Genomic DNA, 17,261 nt, shown 5'->3' with positions numbered 1-17,261 from the left:
AAGAAAGCTAAGATAGCTATATTAATATAGGAACAAGTAGAATTTAAGAAAAAGATAATAACAGATAAAGTAGATCATTCAGTAAGATACAGGGAAAAGTTTCTCATTTTTATTTTTTCCCCCAGCTTTATTGAGATATAGTGTAACATTGTGTAAATGATCATTTTTCTTTACTCTTGTTGCAGAATCTTAGAATTACACAGTAAAGTTGATGAGGAAAAGTTCTTAACTGACCAAAAAAAGAAAAAAAAAAAAAAAGACCAACCCACAACAGCAACATTTGCATTGCTAGAGGAAGGGAAATGGAATGAGAGATAATGGTTGGTTGATATATGCTTACAGTTGGGTGGAACTAAGAGATAGGAAGTGAACCTGGAAACTCAAGATAAAAAGTGATCACTGCAGACAGAATGCTTGAAATTGAGATTGCACACTTTGACAATGTTGGTAATAATGAAGTATAGGATTTTTTGTGGGAATGAAAAACTGGAGAAGAGTGAAGGGAAGATAAAGATCAAGAAACTGAACAGCAAAATTGTTAGCTGAATTAAAATATAAATGGAGGAGGATTAACAGAAATAGAAATATCACTGTCTTGCAAGTTCTAGTGAAATTACAGTCTTAGGACACAATTAAACTGGAGACTGACTTTGCTAGGTGAAACTTTGTTGGAACAGGTTGACATCACCTGATTATCATTCTACCCTTCCTGATGTGGGACAACCAGACACCAATAAAGAACACTCTCTGGAACATAGCCCTGACAAAAAGTTGAATCAGAATATAATCACAGATGTATAGAACAGACTTTAGGACTCTGGGAGAAGGCGGGGGTGGGATGATCTGAGAGAATAGCACTGAAACATGTATATTATCAATTGTGAAACAGATCGCCAGTCCAGGTTTGATGCACAAGACAAATGCTCAGGGCTGGTGCGCTAGGATGACCCAGAGGGATGGGGTGGGGAGGGAGGTGGAAGGGGTGTTCAGGATGGGGAACACATGTAAATCCACGGCTGATTCATATCAATGTATGGCAAAAACCACTACAATATTGTAAAGTAATTAGCCTCCAACTAATACAAATAAATGGAAAATAAATAAATAAATTAATTAATTTTTAAAAAAGAATATAATCAAACTTTTGGATGAACTACCCCCTCATAGCAGACATAAGGGACAGATTCACATTTCAACTGAAAACACAGTCAGCCAAAACTGGAATGTGGGCAGTTCTCCAGGAAATAAAACGGTGCACTCTCTGTAACATTAGTAGAGGGGATTCCTTGGTGGTCTAGTGATGAGGACTCTATGCTCCCACTGCCGGATACTAAGGTTCCATCCCTGGTCAGGGAACTAAGCCAGTGAGCTTCAAAGTACAGCCAATAAAATAAAATAAATGGTATGACCCACCCAAACAGGAGATTTGTTAATTAATTCAAAAAGATCACTCATACAGGCATATCTTGGAAATATTCCTGGTTGGGTCCAGACCACCTGAATAAAAAGAATTGGCAATAAAAGGAGATATAATTTTTTAAGTTTCCCTGTGCATGTGTAAGTTATGTTATACTACACTCTAAGTGAGAAATCGGTTCAGTTCAGTCACTAGGTCGTGTTCAACTCTTTGTCATCCCATGGACTACAGCACACCAGGCCTCCCTGTCCATCACCAACTCCCAGAGTTTACTCAAATCCATGTCAATTGAGAGAGTGATGGCATCCAACTATCTCATCCTCTGTTGTCCCCTTCTCCTCCTGCCCTCAATCTTTTCCAGTATCAGGGTCTTTCCAAATGAATCAGCTCTTCACATCAGGTGGCCAAAGGATTGGAGTTTCAGCTTCAATATCAGTCCTTCCAATGAACACCCAGGACTGGTCTCCTTTAGCATGGATTGGTTGGATCCCCTTGCAGGTCAAGGGACTCTCAAGAGTCTTCTCCAATACCACAGTTCAAAAGCATTGATTCTTTGGTGCTCAGCTTTCCTTATAGTCCAAATCTCACATCCATACATGACTACTGGAAAAACCATAGCCTTGACTAGATGGACCTTTGTTGGCAAAGTAATGCCTCTGCTTTTTAATATGCTGTCTAGGTTGGTTATAACTTTCCTTCCAAGGAGTAAGCGTCTTTTCATTTTATGGCTGCAATCACCATCTGCAGTGATTTTGGAGCCCAAAACAATAAAGTCAGCCACTGTTTCCACTGTTTCCCCATCTATTTGCCATGAAGTGATGGGACCAGATGCCATAATCTTAGTTTTTGGAATGTTGAGCTTTAAGCCAACTTTTCCCTCTCCTCTTTCACTTTCATCAAGAGGCTTTTTAGTTCCTCTTCAGTCTCTGTCATAAGTGTGGTGCCATCTGCATATCTGAGTTTATTGATATTTCTCCCAGCAATCTTGATTCCAGCTTGTGCTTCTTCCAGTCCAGCGTTTCTCATGATGTACTCTGCATATAAGTTAAATAAGCATGGTGATAATATACAGCCTTGATGTACTCCTTTTCCTATTTGGAACCAGTCTCTTGTTCCATGTCCAGTTCTAACAGTTGCTTCTTGACCTGCATACAGATTTCTCAAGAGGCAGGTCAGGTGGTCTGGTATGACCATCTCTTTCAGAATTTCCCACAGTTTATTGTGCTCCATACAGTTAAAGGCTTTGGCATAGTCAGTAAAGCAGAAATAGATGTTTTTCTGGAACTCTCTTGCTTTTTCAATGATCCAGCAGATGTTGGCAATTTGATCTCTGGTTCCTCTGCCTTTTCTAAAACCAGCTTGAATATCTGGAAATTCACAGTTCATGTATTGCTGAAGCCTGGCTTGCAGAATTTTGAGCATTACTTTGTTAGCATGTGAGATGAGTGCAATTGTGCAGTAGTTTGATCATTCTTTGGCATTGCCTTTCTTAGGGATTGGAATGAAAATTGATCTTTTCCAGTCCCATGCCCACTGCTGAGTTTTCCAAATTTGCTGGCATATTGAGTGCAGCACTTTCATAGAATCATCTTTTAGGATTTGAAATAGCTCAACTGGAATTCTATCACCTCCACGAGCTTTGCTCATAGTGATGCTTCCTAAGGCCCATTTGACTTACATTCCAGGATTTCTGGCTCTAGGTCACACCATCGTGATTATCTAGATCATGAAGATCTTTTTTATACAGTTCTTCTGTGTGTTCTTGCCACCTCTTAATATCTTCTGATTCTGTTAGGTCCATTTCTAACATTTCTGCCCTTTATTGTGCCCATCTTTGCATGAAATGTTCCCTTGGTATCTCTAATTTTCTTAAAGAGATCTCTAGTCTTTCCCATTCTATTGTTTTCCTCTATTTCTTTGCAATGGTCACTGAGGAAGGCTTTCTTATTTCTCCTTGCTATTCTTTGTAACTCTGCATTCAAATGGGTATATCTTTCTTTTTCTCCTTTGCTTTTCACTTCTCTTCTTTTCACAGCTATTTGTAAGGCCTCCTCAGACAGCCATTTTGCCTTTTTGCATTTCTTTTTCTTGGGGATGGTCTTCATCTCTGTCTCCTGTACAATGTCATGAACCTCCATCCATAGTTCATCAGGCACTCTGTCTATCAGATCTAGTCCCTTAAATCTATTTGTCACTTCCACTGTCTAATCATAAGGGATTTGATTAAGGTCATACCTGAATGGTCTAGTGGTTTTCCCTACTCTCCTCAATTTCAGTCTGAATTTGGCAATAAGGAGTTCATGATCTGAGCCACAGTCAGCTCCTGGTCTTGTTTTTGCTGACTGTATAGAACTTCTCCATCTTTGGCTGCAAAGAATATAATCAATCTGATTTCAGTGTGAGAAATAACAATCTGTAAAAAAAAAAAATTACTGTGCATACCTTGATTTAAAAATATTTTTTTCTAAGATATGGTGAGCATTAACTGACAACACAGTGGCCACAAATCCTCAATTTGTAAAAAATGCAACATTGGTAAATAGTGAAGTTTGTGTATACATGTATAATCAATATGCATAAAATATGTACCCATATAAGATACATGGATTAAATGTACACTTTACTTGTTTCACTACAAAAAAAGTTAAGACCTACTTAGTTAAAGGAGACAACTGGAGCCTGACTACACTTCTCTCCAAAGCACCAGGTCTAGACCAGGTGTCAGGCAAATTCTCCTGAGAAGAAATGAGATCTAGGGGACTTCCCCGGTGGTTCGGTGGATAAGAATCTACCTGCCCATCCAGAAGGCATAGGTTCAATCCCAGAAAAGTTCCACATGCTTCGGAGCAGCTGAACCTGTGTCCACAACTACTGAGCCTGCACTCGAGAGCCAAGAAGCCACCGCCATCAGCAGCCCCCGCACCCCAACCGGAGAGTAGCCCCCACTCCCCACAAATAGAGAGAACTTGCATGCAGCAGTGAAGACCCAGCACAGCCAAAATAATAAGTAAAGGAAATGATAGAAATGAGGTCTCCTTTGTCTATTAATGATCAGGTTGTCACCCCTCCAACTCCTTCTATCTGGGTCGGTCACACCTGCATTGACAGGAAGCGATGCTGAAAGCTCAGCCTCTCTGAACACCAGTGTGGAGTCCAACCTCAGAGGCAGAGGTTTGGGTGGAGGAGGAAAGAACAGCCTTATTGCTTTGCCAGGCCCAGGGGACAGAGCAGGCTCCTGCCATTGAAACTGAGCCCCAGCCCAGGCGAGTTCAGTGAGTTTTATGGCAACTGTCAGGGGAGGAGTTGCTGACAGATCAGGGTGTGTGCAGGGTCCCAGGCGGTCGGTCTCCTAACCTTCAGGAAGATTAAACTTTAAAGGGTCTCTGGTCCCTTTAATTTTGCCTCAGGTAGTTTCTCAGCTGCTCCTTCCATGATTCAGTTCAGTGCAGTGCAGTCACTCAGTCGTGTCCGACTCTTTGTAACCCCATGGACTGCAGCACGCCAGGCCTCCCTGTCCATCACCAAACCCTGGAGCTTACCCAAACTCATGTCCATTGAGTCAGTGATGCCATCCAACCATCTCATCCTCTGTTGTCCCCTTCTCCTCCCACCTTCAGTCTTTCCCAGCATCAGGGTCTTTTCAAATGAGTCAGCTCTTCACATCAAGTGGCCAAAGTATTGGAGTTTCAGATTCTGTGAGTTGCAACTGCTTGAAGCTGGGCTTTGGAACGCAGGGCAGGTCATGGAGGCTGGAGTCTGGATACAAGAAACAAGGGACAGAAATGAACTTACAAATCAGAAAGAAACTCAGACTTAGGAAATGAATGTATGGTTGCCAGGGGAAGGGATAGTTAGGGACTTTGGAAGGCATGTACACACTGCTGTATTTAAAATGGAGAAGCAACCAGGACCTACTGTAGACACAGGGCTCTGCTCGGTGTTGGGCGCAGCCTGGATGGGAGGGCAGTTTGCGGGAGAATGGACACTTATGCGTGTATGACTGAGTCCCTTCGCTGTTGACCTGAAACTACCACAACATTATTACTTGGCTACACCCCAATACAAAATGTTTTTGGTATTAAAAAAATAATTTCACAAAAGGAACAGGGGACAGAAAAAAACCTTCATTCCCAGGAGCCCCATATGGTCCTGAGGTAGGAGCTAGTGGGCTCCAGGTTGGGCATTTACAATTAGACTTCGTTTTACATTTCCTGAGGAAGGAGGCAGGTGGGCTCTAGGCTAAATATTTACAACCAGCCTCCTGTTGGCACTTCAAGATGGAAATGACAAGAACAGAGTGAGTAGCTGGACTTTGTCTCCTGGACACTTTGAGGCAACAATTATGGTAGGGCTAAAACCTCTTTGATTTAAAGGTCAAGAGTGACAGATTTCCCAGCCTCATGGCCAGGGAGACACGGGCACATGTTGAGGGTCAGAGAGGAGGAGGGCATCCCCCCATAACAGGAACTGCTGGGATCCCACCCCATCCCTTGGCCTCCCAGCTAGAACCCATTTGAAAAAAAATGGAACCCATCTTGAAAATGAGGGTTCAAGGGCAGGGCAGGTGTGGAAAAAGACTTGTGGACTCTGGGAGAAGGCGAGGGTGGGATGTTTCAAGAGAACAGCATTGAAACATGTATATTATCTAGGGTGAAACAGATCACCAGCCCAGGTTGGGTGCATGAGACAAGTGCTCGGGCCTGGTGCACTGGGAAGACCCAGAGGGATCGGGTGGAGAGGGAGGTGGGAGGGGGGACTGGGATGGGAAATACATGTAAATCCATGGCTAATTCATTTCAACGTATGACAAAAACTACTGTAATGATGTAAAGTAATTAGCCTCCAACTAATAAAAATAAATGGAAAAAAAAAAGAAACCAGATAATTCACCAAAGGCTAACAAACGCAGAAGAACTGCCCTGTATGAATGGTTTTACTGACTTTGTGGGTTATGGGCTCCTCCTCCTGGGAGGAGGCCCACACTCTTTCTCTCCAAAAGTGTATCTGTCTCACTTCTGTGTTAACTGAACAAACTTCCTCTGTGTGCTCGCTCACTTGTTGTGCTGAGTGTCTAATAATACACTTTGTACCTATTTTGATTTTTAAAAAAATGTTTTTCCCCCTTGAGAAATGCATTTTTCAATGAAGGCAAGAGTCAGGGGAACCTTGTCTCTAGCCTCTGGCCCCTGGAGGACGAGCAGTTAGGAGTCCTGGTTTTCCCCCAGGCCACCCAGGTTCAATACCTGCACACAGAGCTAAGCCACCCCTCACGGCTGACTCTCTCCAAGAACACCTGATGCTGAAACCCAGGATTTTAAGGTAAACCCCAAAATGCTGGCTAGAAACCTCTGAACTTCTCTCTCTTTCCCATGAGAACTTGCTTGCTCTCACTCTCTGCTTCCAAGGCCACAGGATTCAATCTAGGTCTGCTCAGTGAAGGAGCCCAAGTTCTGTCCTCTGTCCTCTCTCCCTCTGTCTCCTGCTCTCCTTGAACTGCAACCCCCGCGGGTCCTCAGCCCAGCAGTGCTTCCTCATCAACACTGCGAGCCATGTGCAGGGACTCATGGTTGGCACCATCAGCAAACTGCTCCCTGCTACACACCACACTTTATTTCCTAGGGGTGGTAGAAAAATTACATCCCCGGGTCCTCGAGTATATTCCTTCTCAAGCAGCCCACCAGCACACACACTGCGCTTTTCTCTTTTTATCCTGTGATTTTCTTTCCTACTTTACTTGAGAAGACCCAGATTCGATCCCTGGGTTGGAAGATCCCTGGAAAAGGGAATGGAAACTCACTCTAGTGTTCTTGCCTGTAAAATTCCATGAATAGAGGAGCCTAGCAGGCTACAGTCCATGGCGTCATGAAGAGTTGGACAGAACTGAGCAATTAACACTTTCAAAGTTTCTTTTTCATCTAAGCTTTATGTCCCCTTCAACTTTACCTTAGATGCAACACAAACAAGTGCAATGTTATCAGGCATAATTCCAGTTATTTTCTGAGAGTGTTTTAAGTCACAGCAGTAACCAGCTACTTTGTCAATTGCATTGTAATCACATTTTTAATGTGAAAACCCCTAGAGACTATTCAATTAATTTATTTAATATTTGGCTGTGTCTGGTCTTTGTCGCTGCTGGCTGGCTTTCTCTAGTTGTCTGAGTGGGGGTTGCTCTCCAGTTACGGCGTACAGGCTTCCCATTGTGGTCACGTCTCTTTCTGCGGAACCCGGGCTCCAGGGTGCAGGCTTCCGTGGTTGTGGTGCATGAGCTTCGTTGCATGACAGCATGTGGAATCTTCTGGTTCAGGGATCCAACTGCATCCCCTGCATTGGCAGGTGGATTCTTTGCCACCCAACTCAGCAGGGAAGTCCATAGTCAGACTTCAACATGCCTTCTTAAGTCTTTTCTTTACATATATACAGTTATGATTTCACTTGGATGCCTTTGCAAAAGAGCTACCCCTTCAAGATCTATAGAGAGGGCTTTCCAAAATTGAATCAAAATTAATTAGGTAAATAAATGTTGTTATTAACAGTAAGCTGTTTCCAGACTGGAACATGATTTTCTCTGTCTGTTATGAGAACAATGTTTTCTTGGAGCGCTGCTTTTGATAACAGACTGTGTGAACTCTTTGGGTCTGAGTGGTTTGTAATTGCTTTTGAGATCTCTCATTACTTTGGTTGAGAAAATGAGGAGCATTGCACGACCTCTGAAGATTATGGCACATGTAGATAAAGTTCATTCTTCTACAAAACTTAACCTTTATTGTCAGACTTTGGACACCCTGATATCCTTGTGGCATAGCAACTGAGAGTGAAAATATTAGTAACTCAGTAGTGTCCGACTCTTTGCGACGCTATGACTGTAGCCCACCAGGCTCCTCTGTCCACGGAATTCTGCAAGCAAGAATACTGGAGTGGGTTGCCAATCCTCAACCCAGGGATTGAGCCCGTGTCTCCTGCATTGCAGGCACATTCTTTACCGTCTGGGCCACCAGAGAAGAGCGTGGCAGAGGTCTACTCCTAACTGAGGGGATTTAAAATGGGTAAACAATAGCTACTGATTAAACAGTCAGGGCTCTGGGACACCCAAGACGACTGCCCGGCTTTTCCTGGCTCCCTGAAAAATCTCATTTTTATTTGATGGGTTAAAGCGTTTCCTGGCTGCAAGATTGATGTCCTTACAATGAAAAGAAAATTGTGAAAAATAAATATGCATTCCACTTGGAGTAGGCCTTCCACAATCTCCAGTGATCAAGGTACTCACCTCACTGGACAAATCACACCAGCCTTAACAAAAACCTCACAAACTTCTTGAAACTATCACTGTCACTGGCATCCTTAATCATCAGGCCAGGTCAACAGAACTAATAGAAAAACTGGACTCAAATGGAGCAGAAGTGAATTACATGGCATTAAATGAACTGCTGGGCTTCCCTGGTGGCTCAGCCGGTAAGAACCTGTCTGCAATGCAGGAGACTTGGGCTTGATCCCTGGATCTGGAATATGCCCTGGAGGAGGAAATGGCAACTCATTCCAGTATTTTTGCCTGAGAAATCCCACGGACAGAGGAGCTTGGCAGGCTGCAGTCCATGGGGTGGCAAAGATTTGGACACAACTGAGTGACTAATATTCACAAATGAAATGCTAAATATGATTATAATCTTTATGACTGTTGTATGGCAAATTCTTGGCTTCTAATTATTGTTTTTTCAAACATAAGAAGACTGTTCTCTTCAAGCTACTTATGATGTACAGCAATCTGTTAATTTACACTTGTGGGTAAAACAAAACCTGTGTGTCTCTGGCTGGTCGCTCCAGAAATTGGAGACCCTTCGGTCATGAATAGCTTTAACAGGTGCATAGAAAGCACTATCAGTAGTTTTTGTCATACATTGAAATGAATTAGCCATGGATTTACATGTATTCCCCATCCCGTTCCCCCCTCCCACCTCCCTCTCCACCCGATCCCTCTGGGTCTTCCCAGTGCACCAGGCCCGAGCACTTGTCTCATGCACCAAAAAAAAAAAAAAAAAAAAAAAAGAAACTATATCACAAGCTCAAAAAAAAAAAAAAAATAAAATAAATAAAATGTTATAAAAGAAAAAAAAAAAGAAAGAAGTTTCTTTGTATTAATATTGAAATATCTTTGGAAAATAAAGTGAAAGCAAGTAAAAAAGAAAGCACTATCAGTTGGCATTTCAAAAACATTTGGGGGATCTCTGGTAGAAAGAAATCTAGGGCACGGGGAGGATCCTAGGGCAGGTCAAGTGTGGAAAGAGAAACCAGACAGCTGGCCAAAGGCAAACACACCGAGAAGAACTGCCCTGCATGAATAATTTACCTGCATCTTTATGGGGATCCTACTCATTATGGGGATGCCCACATCTTTTCTCTACAGGCATAAACTCTGCCTTGCTTCTGTCTTAAATAAAAAACAAAAAACTATTTCTCTGTGTGTTCTCCTGCTGGTTGTGTTGTGTCTCTAATAATAAGCTGCTTTCTTAATTTTAATTTTATTTTTCAGTTTTTTCCTCCCATTTTTCAGTGGGGGCAATAGCCAGGGAAACCTTATTTCTAGCCTCTAGCCCGTCTTGGACAAGGAGGAGGATTCCTGGTTTTCATCCAGGCCGCCCAGGTCCAATTCCTGGTCAGAGAACTAAGACCTCGCTTCAAGCTGCCGTTCACGGCTGTCTCTCTCTCTCTCTCTGAGATCAGCCCCGCTTGGTTACAGAAGGTGAGAAGAGCAAATGATTGGTTAACAAATGTTTGCCCCTCTGTGCTGACAAGCCTTTCTAAGACAAGAAGTTCTCTCTGATAATAGCTCTCTGGGGACATGGAGCTGTTAGGTCTCCTAATCTAAATTACTTTCAGCCACGAAGGGACAGGCAAAAGGCTTTCCTTTAGGTTGCAGTATCTTGATTGATTTCATCTCAAAACAGCCCAAAAACCGAAGTGGCACCCTCAGGAAGATGTATTCTGCGCCCCCCACCCCCCACTTCTCTTTAAGCAACCTTTCCAGTAAGTTTGAAGCATATTAAATGTCTGATTTATGTTTGAGGAAACCACAGCGCAGAGGTGGACAACTTGCCCATGTGTCCTTTCACCGCCTGCCCCTCACACCCCATTGCTCCGTGGAATTGGACTCCCAGGGCCAAGGGCAGATGGACCTGCTTGATGACTTCCTGTCTTGTTTTCTCAGCAGACCGTAACCTCCTCAACTCCGTCTAGGATGCTGCGTCAGTATGTTCGCCAGTTTGCTCAGAAGCTGGTCCGCAGGCGGCCACTGGAGCCCATAGAGGAGTCTGAGAGTCACAGAGCTCTGCTGAGCACCCTCGACCTGGTGCTCTTGGGCGTGGGCAGGACTCTGGGCGCTGGAGTGTACGTCCTGGCCGGCGTCATGGTCATGTTCATCACTGGACCGGCGATCATCATCTCCTTTTTGGTGGTTGCCCTGTCTTCTGTGTTGTCTGGACTCTGCTATGCCGAACTTTGGGCTTGGGTACCACGCTCCGGTTCTGCGTATCTCTACAGCTACGTCACCATGGGAGAACTCTGCGCCTTCGTCATTGGCTGGAACCTCCTACTGTATTTAGTGGCTGGTGAGATGATGGGGAGAGGGACGAAGTGGGGCTTAAGATCAGGAAACTAGGAAGGTAACTGGGGTCTTCACTCATTCATAAAGACTTTCTTATGGAGCTTGTAGAGGGAAGCTCCAGAAAGCCCCACAGCTTCACTGTACTGAGCTATCCTGTTTTCTTTAAACATGGACCAAGAACCCAGAGGAAAGGGCACTGTAGGGGGTGGGTGAGAGGGAGGCAGTTCCCACAGGCTCCTCCCCTCACCATACGGAAGTCTTTGCTCAGCTGTTGCCTTCAAGGGATTTTCCTTTACTACTTGATTTAAAATTTCAACACTCATCTCTCAGCCCTCCTGGTCCCAATTCACTGTGTTCTTTTCTTGCATAACTTTAATCTCCTCACATATTAAATAGTGAATTAAATTTTGTGAATCATCTGATTCTTCTCTCCCCAATCCCATGAAAAGGAACTGGTCGGGAGTGATAATTTCGTCTGTTTTCCCCCTAAATACATCCCAAGGTGCACTGTAGGGGTTTAATTAATGTCTACTAATCTCCCTTCTTCTGCCTCTGCAGCTGCTTCCTGCGTGACCAGGGCTTGGAGCTATGCCTTTGACAGCCTCATTGGGAACCACATCTCTCAGGCATTAGAGAGAACTTTCTCTCCATATATGCCCTCTTTCCTGGCTCCGTACCCAGACTTTATTGCCCTGGGCCTGGTGCTGCTGATGACTGGTGAGAAGGGGTGAGACATAGGATGGAAAGAGTGGGGTTTGGGGGGGAACTGGTGTGGGAAAGGCTTGAGGTGGCAGAAGGTAGAATTAGGACTGGAAAGAAGGATCAGGGTTATGAGTGAGGGAGGCAAGACATAGAGAATTGTTTCCCACCCTGGGTCTGTCCTGTGTTCCATATTGTAGGGTGGTTTTTTTTTTTTTTTTTTTTTTTTAATCATAGTCAGATGTTGCATAGCCTCCCCAGCCTTGCTCACTAGGTACTGGTGCTAAACTGTGATCACCAGAATGCCTCTGGGCATTGGCAACTGTCCCTTCAGTGATAAAATCATCCCAGCTCAGAATCATTTACTTAGCATGACAAGTTTCTTCCTCTGTATTGAGACCAAAGATTTTTTTTTAATTGAGAGGAAATTCTCATAGAATAAAACTAACACATTGTTTTTCCCAATTTTATTGAGATGTAATTGATATACAATATTGTGTAAGTTTAAGATGTACAGCCATGAAATTAAAAGATGCTTACTCCTTGGAAGGAAAGTTATGACCAACCTAGATAGCATATTAAAAAGCAGAGTCATTACTTTGCCAACAAAGGTCCATCTGGTCAAGGCTATGGTTTTTCCAGTGGTCATGTATGGATGTGAGAGTTGGACTGTGAAGAAAGCTGAGCGCTGAAAAATTGATGCTTTTGAACTCTGGTGTTGGGGAAGACTCTTGAGAGTCCCTTGGACTGCAAGGAGATCCAACCAGATCCAATCATCCTAAAGGAGATCAGTTCTGGGTGTTCATTGGAAGGACTGATGTTGAAGCTGAAACTCCAATACTTTGGCCACCTGATGTGAAGAGTTGACTCATTGGAAAAGACCCTGATTCTGGGAGGGATTGGGGGCAGGAGGAGAAGGGGACAACAGAGGATGAGATGGCTGGATGGCATCACTGATTCGATGGGCATGAGTTTGAGTAAACTCCGGGAGTTGGTGATGGACAGGGAAGCCTGGCGTGCTACAATTCATGGGGTCGCAAAGAGTTGGACACGACTGAGCAACTGAACTGAACTGAACTGAATTGAACTGACTGAAGGTGTACAACTTGATGATTTGATAGATATGCCTTGTGAGATGATGGCCGTAGTAAGAAATTAACCATCTTAAAGTGCACATGTGTGTCTGGGCACTAAGTCGATTCAGTCATGTACAACTCTTTGCAACCATATGGACTGCAACCTGCCAAGCTCCTCTGTCCTTGTGATTCTCCAGGCAAGAATCTGGAGTGGGTTGCCATTTCCTTCTCCACTGCATGAAAGTGAAAAGTGAGAGTGAAGTCGCCCAGTCGTGTCCAACTCTTAGTGACCCCACTGACTGCAGCCTACCAGGCTCCTCTGCCCATGGGATTTTCCAGGCAAGAGTACTGGAGTGGGCTGCCATTGCCTTCTCCACCCACTGAGCAGTCATGGTCTATCCCAAACCACGGTCTGCCCCAAACCACCCCAACCCTCAAGCCCTGGCAACCACTGGTCTGCTTTCTGTGTCTCATATTCCATCTTTCCCACAGGACTATTGGTTCGGGGAGCTCGTGTGACAACCCTGATTTTCAAAGTGTCCACAGGCTTGAATCTTTTTGTTCCCATCTTCATGATCCTCTCTGGCTTCATTAAGGGTGACCTGCACAACTGGCAGCTCACAGAACAGGACTACAGTTTGAACACATCTGGATCCAGCAGCACCTTTAGGTCAGGAGGGTCCTCTTGGTAATACATGGGTGGTGTTGGTGCAGAGCTGGGAACATGCTGGGGACTAAAGACATCTGGGCTGGTGGATCCAGGTGATGGGGGTCCTGGAGCCCAGGACTTGTGATATGAAGTGAGGAGCCCTGTAGAAGTGGCTGAATATACCTCACCCATGTTCTTCATCTTTCCTTCTCTCACCATAGCTTGGGCCCTCTGGGTTCTGGAGGGTTTTTGCCCTTTGGCTTTGAAGGGATTCTCCAAGGAGCAGCTATACTTTTCACCTCATATTTTGATGTTCATGCTGTTGTCACTGCAGGTAACATGGTCATTGTGTGTCCCATCAGGGATGTGGGCACTGATTGGGCTGCCCCTGGGCACAGGGGTTGGTAGAAGGTTAGACCCTGATGCTGAGAAAGATTGAGGACATAGGAGAAGGGGGCAACAGAGGATGAGATGGTTGGATGGCTTCACCGACTCAATGGACATGAGTTTGAGCAAACTCAGGGAGATAGCGAGGACAGGGACATCTGGTGCGCTGCAGTCCATGGGGTCACAAAGAGTTAGCCACAGCTGAGTGACTGAACAGCAGCAACAAAAGCCTGCTTTTGGATGTGCAACAGAGAAGGGGATTTTCTGTTTTCACAGGAGCATGCTTTCCTGACCCAGTACTTCCTCCTCTCCTGCAGGGAAACAAGCCCCAAATCCTCAGCGTTCCATCCCCTTGAGCATGGTGATCTCCATCTTCATCGGCTTTCTGGCGTACTCTGGTGTCTCAGCGGCGCTCACCCTCATGGTGCCCTACTACCAGATTTACCCTTACAGCCCCTTACTGCAGGCTTTTCTCCATGTAGGATGGGCTCCTGCCAAATATGCCATGGCTGTTGTCTTCCTGTGTACCCTTTTATACAGGTCAGTGTCCTGGTTTTCTCCTCATCTACTGTCAGATTCTCAGATATCCCAGCCCTTGGGATTGAGAGACAAGAAGGAAGGACACCTTACTCCATGTAGACTAGGGAATAGATGCTCTGGTCGCTCCTGCATCTCCACATCCTCACATGTGTTTCCATTTTCTCTCCCAGCCTCCTGGGCTCCATGTTCCCCATGTTTCAGTTGCTCTGCACAATGGCAGATGATGGGCTCCTTTTCCGGAGACTTACTCAAATCAATGCCTGCATACACCCCCCCCATCATGGCCATCATGACTTCTGGAATTCTTACAGGTGAATAAAGGAAGTCCATTCTTTCCTATGACCAATTTCTTTAACATGAATATTTCCAGGGACTTCTCATTCCCTCACCCGACCTTCATTCTAGGGTTCACGGCATCACTCCTCAGGATCCTCGATCTGGTGAAACTCATGTCAGCCGGGATCCTGCCTGCTTACACCCTTATGGCTGTTTCCATACTTGTCCTCAGGTGAGACTCACTAACCTTGGTTGAGAGCCTTGGACTCTAGGGGGTGATGTGGAGGTGATCCTCTGCTGTCTTCTTGCTGCCTTCTATATGTTTCACTAGGCTGAAGGAAAGAAAGAGATGAATTATACTGTCTGATGTTTGAATAAGTAGGGGACTGCTGTGAATACTGCTTTGATATTTCTCCTTCAGGTACCAGCCAGACCAGAATTTAAGCAAGAAGGGGAAAACAGAGAAGGGAAATTGAGCTTTATGATCTTGAAGCAAGTCCTTCAGAACCTGTACCTGAAGCTGGAACCTCAAGCATTCTGAAGACTCTGTGGTACCCTACCAGCCCTATCCCCACCCGGAAATCTAGCCAGATTGTCTGTGGATGTGCCTTCCTGCTCGGTGAGCAGTGGGGTTTCTCTTTGGTGGTATTTTGAAATTGACAAGATAGGTTGGCAGCCTGTGTCTTTGGCTGTTGAGAAGGAGTCTTGGAGATATGATGGTTCTTCCTGATGTGGGCTATTTCAGGGGTGTGACCCAAGGTCCTGACATCTTTGTCTTCTGGGTTCAGCCTGTTCTTCTCCTCCTTGACCCTTGCAGTTCTCCTGCTGATAATCCTGAGCCTGATCCTGGCCCAGTGGCCCAGCCAGGTGTTCTCTGGAGACCCTGGGCTCACAGCAGTGACTGTGCTGCTGCTGCTGCTCATCACTGGGGTCACGGTCATCATCTGGAGGCAGCTCCAGAACACCTCTCCTCTTCACTTCAGGGTAGGTGACCTTATGTGTCCAGAGTGTCCACCTTGAGTGAATTAATTCTGTGTGCTTTGAGGTCTGCACATCTTTGTTCAGCCAGGGAGTAAAGGGAACTTCTAAAACCAATGGACCCTTCCCAGATCCACACTCAGTGATTCACAAACCCAGTCTCAGTAGCCACTGAACACACAGCCTGAGTAGAACTGGCGTCTTCCTGCTCTTCCTGGGGGTGGAGTCTCTAATTCAGATGTCTGGGGTGTGTTCAGGGATGAACTGACTCTGCCCACAGGTCCCTGCTCTGCCTGTCTTCCCACTGGTGAGCATCTTTGTGAACATTTACCTGATGATGCAGTTGGACACTGGGACCTGGGTCCAATTTGGCATCTGGATGGGGATTGGTGAGTGGCTTTTTGGGGTGAAGAGTCCCCTTGAGTGACAGAAGCCAATCCTCTTCCTGGAAGCCCTCCCCAAATATGTCAGATGCTGTAATAAGAGATCTAGTGGGCATTTGTAAGTAGGGAGAGCACCTATTTTCCCTTCTCACTGTCTCATCTCCCTACTAGGATCTGTCATATACTTTGGATATGGGATCCGACACAGCTTCAAGGAGAAAAATGAACAACAGCCACCAGCCCCCACCTCCCAAATGCTGGGCAAAAACGTCCCCAGTGATGAATCGTCTTAATCATGAGAAATAGATGCTGTGTGGAATTCCTGCATACACTGGAGGGATCTTCTGCTTCAAGAGACAATTTTAGCCTCAGTGCGCTGTGACTGTGGAATTCACTTAGAACCCTGCATTTATTTTTAGTTGACAAAGTGACTGTAATGTCATACAGTTTTTACATACACTTTTCAAAGCATAATATGAATACAGAAAATTGCGTGGTTCATAAGTGAGCAGCAAGGTCAGTTTTCACAGAAAAGTACAACAATGTAATTATCATTTAAAGGGAGTAACGAAAGATTAAGGGGCATATGAGAAATAGCTTCTCATGCCTATTTCTGGTGGAAACACAGAAAATGTGAACCAGGAAGGAAATGCAGGTAACCATATTTCATGTCTAGTGTTACACTTCAAATATTAGGACACAAATGGATCAAAAGGGAAAAGAAAGGAACAAATACATTGTGAAAACAGTAACTCAAGAAAGCTAAGGTAGCTGTATCAATGTAGTAAAAAGTATAATTTAAGAAAAAGGGAACAGAAAAACTGCATTATTGAAGAATGACAAAGAGAAATGCACATTTTAATCTCTTCCCCCAGCTTACTGAGATATACTGTAACATCGTGTAAATGATCATTTTCCCTACATTTCTGTCACCAAAACACTGTTACAGAATAAATATAAGTGTGTGATGAGGGAACATTCTTAACTGGAAAAAAAAAAAACCCACAGTAACAAGTGCATTGGTAGAAAAAGGGGGATGGGAAAGGAAGTAATGGTTAATAAATGCTTACAGTTGGGTCGAACGGAAAGAAAGTGAAACTGAAAAGTCAGGATAAAAAGTGGTTACTGAAGAAGAGAATGATGGAAATGGAGATCATGAACTTTCACGATGTTGATAAAAATGAAGTTAAAGATTGTGGGAATGAACAACTGAAGAAGAAGACTGAAGCGGGGATAGAGGTCAAGAAACTAACAGCACAAT

At 44.5% G+C, this 17,261-nt stretch overlaps 2 protein-coding genes across 2 annotated transcripts in view; both read left to right on the top strand.

The window, feature by feature from the left end:
• LOC110121542 (cationic amino acid transporter 3-like) overlaps positions 1-17,261 on the top strand; it is a 139,154-nt gene that overhangs the window by 38,337 nt on the left and 83,556 nt on the right. The window lies entirely within an intron of this gene.
• On the top strand, positions 10,404-16,889 carry LOC110145262 (cationic amino acid transporter 3-like). The gene is given in 13 exon segments (XM_020905489.2): positions 10,404-11,016; positions 11,571-11,729; positions 13,280-13,457; positions 13,658-13,770; positions 14,141-14,363; positions 14,534-14,632; positions 14,634-14,674; positions 14,769-14,871; positions 15,061-15,106; positions 15,108-15,258; positions 15,457-15,623; positions 15,898-16,006; positions 16,172-16,889. Coding segments are annotated over 13 exon segments (1,881 nt in total). The 5' UTR covers positions 10,404-10,646; the 3' UTR covers positions 16,294-16,889.

Source organism: Odocoileus virginianus, chromosome 20 (genome assembly GCF_023699985.2).
Source record: "Odocoileus virginianus isolate 20LAN1187 ecotype Illinois chromosome 20, Ovbor_1.2, whole genome shotgun sequence".
In the NCBI taxonomy this organism is placed as follows: Eukaryota; Metazoa; Chordata; class Mammalia; order Artiodactyla; family Cervidae; genus Odocoileus; species Odocoileus virginianus.
This window is presented reverse-complemented; position numbering and strand designations above follow the sequence as displayed.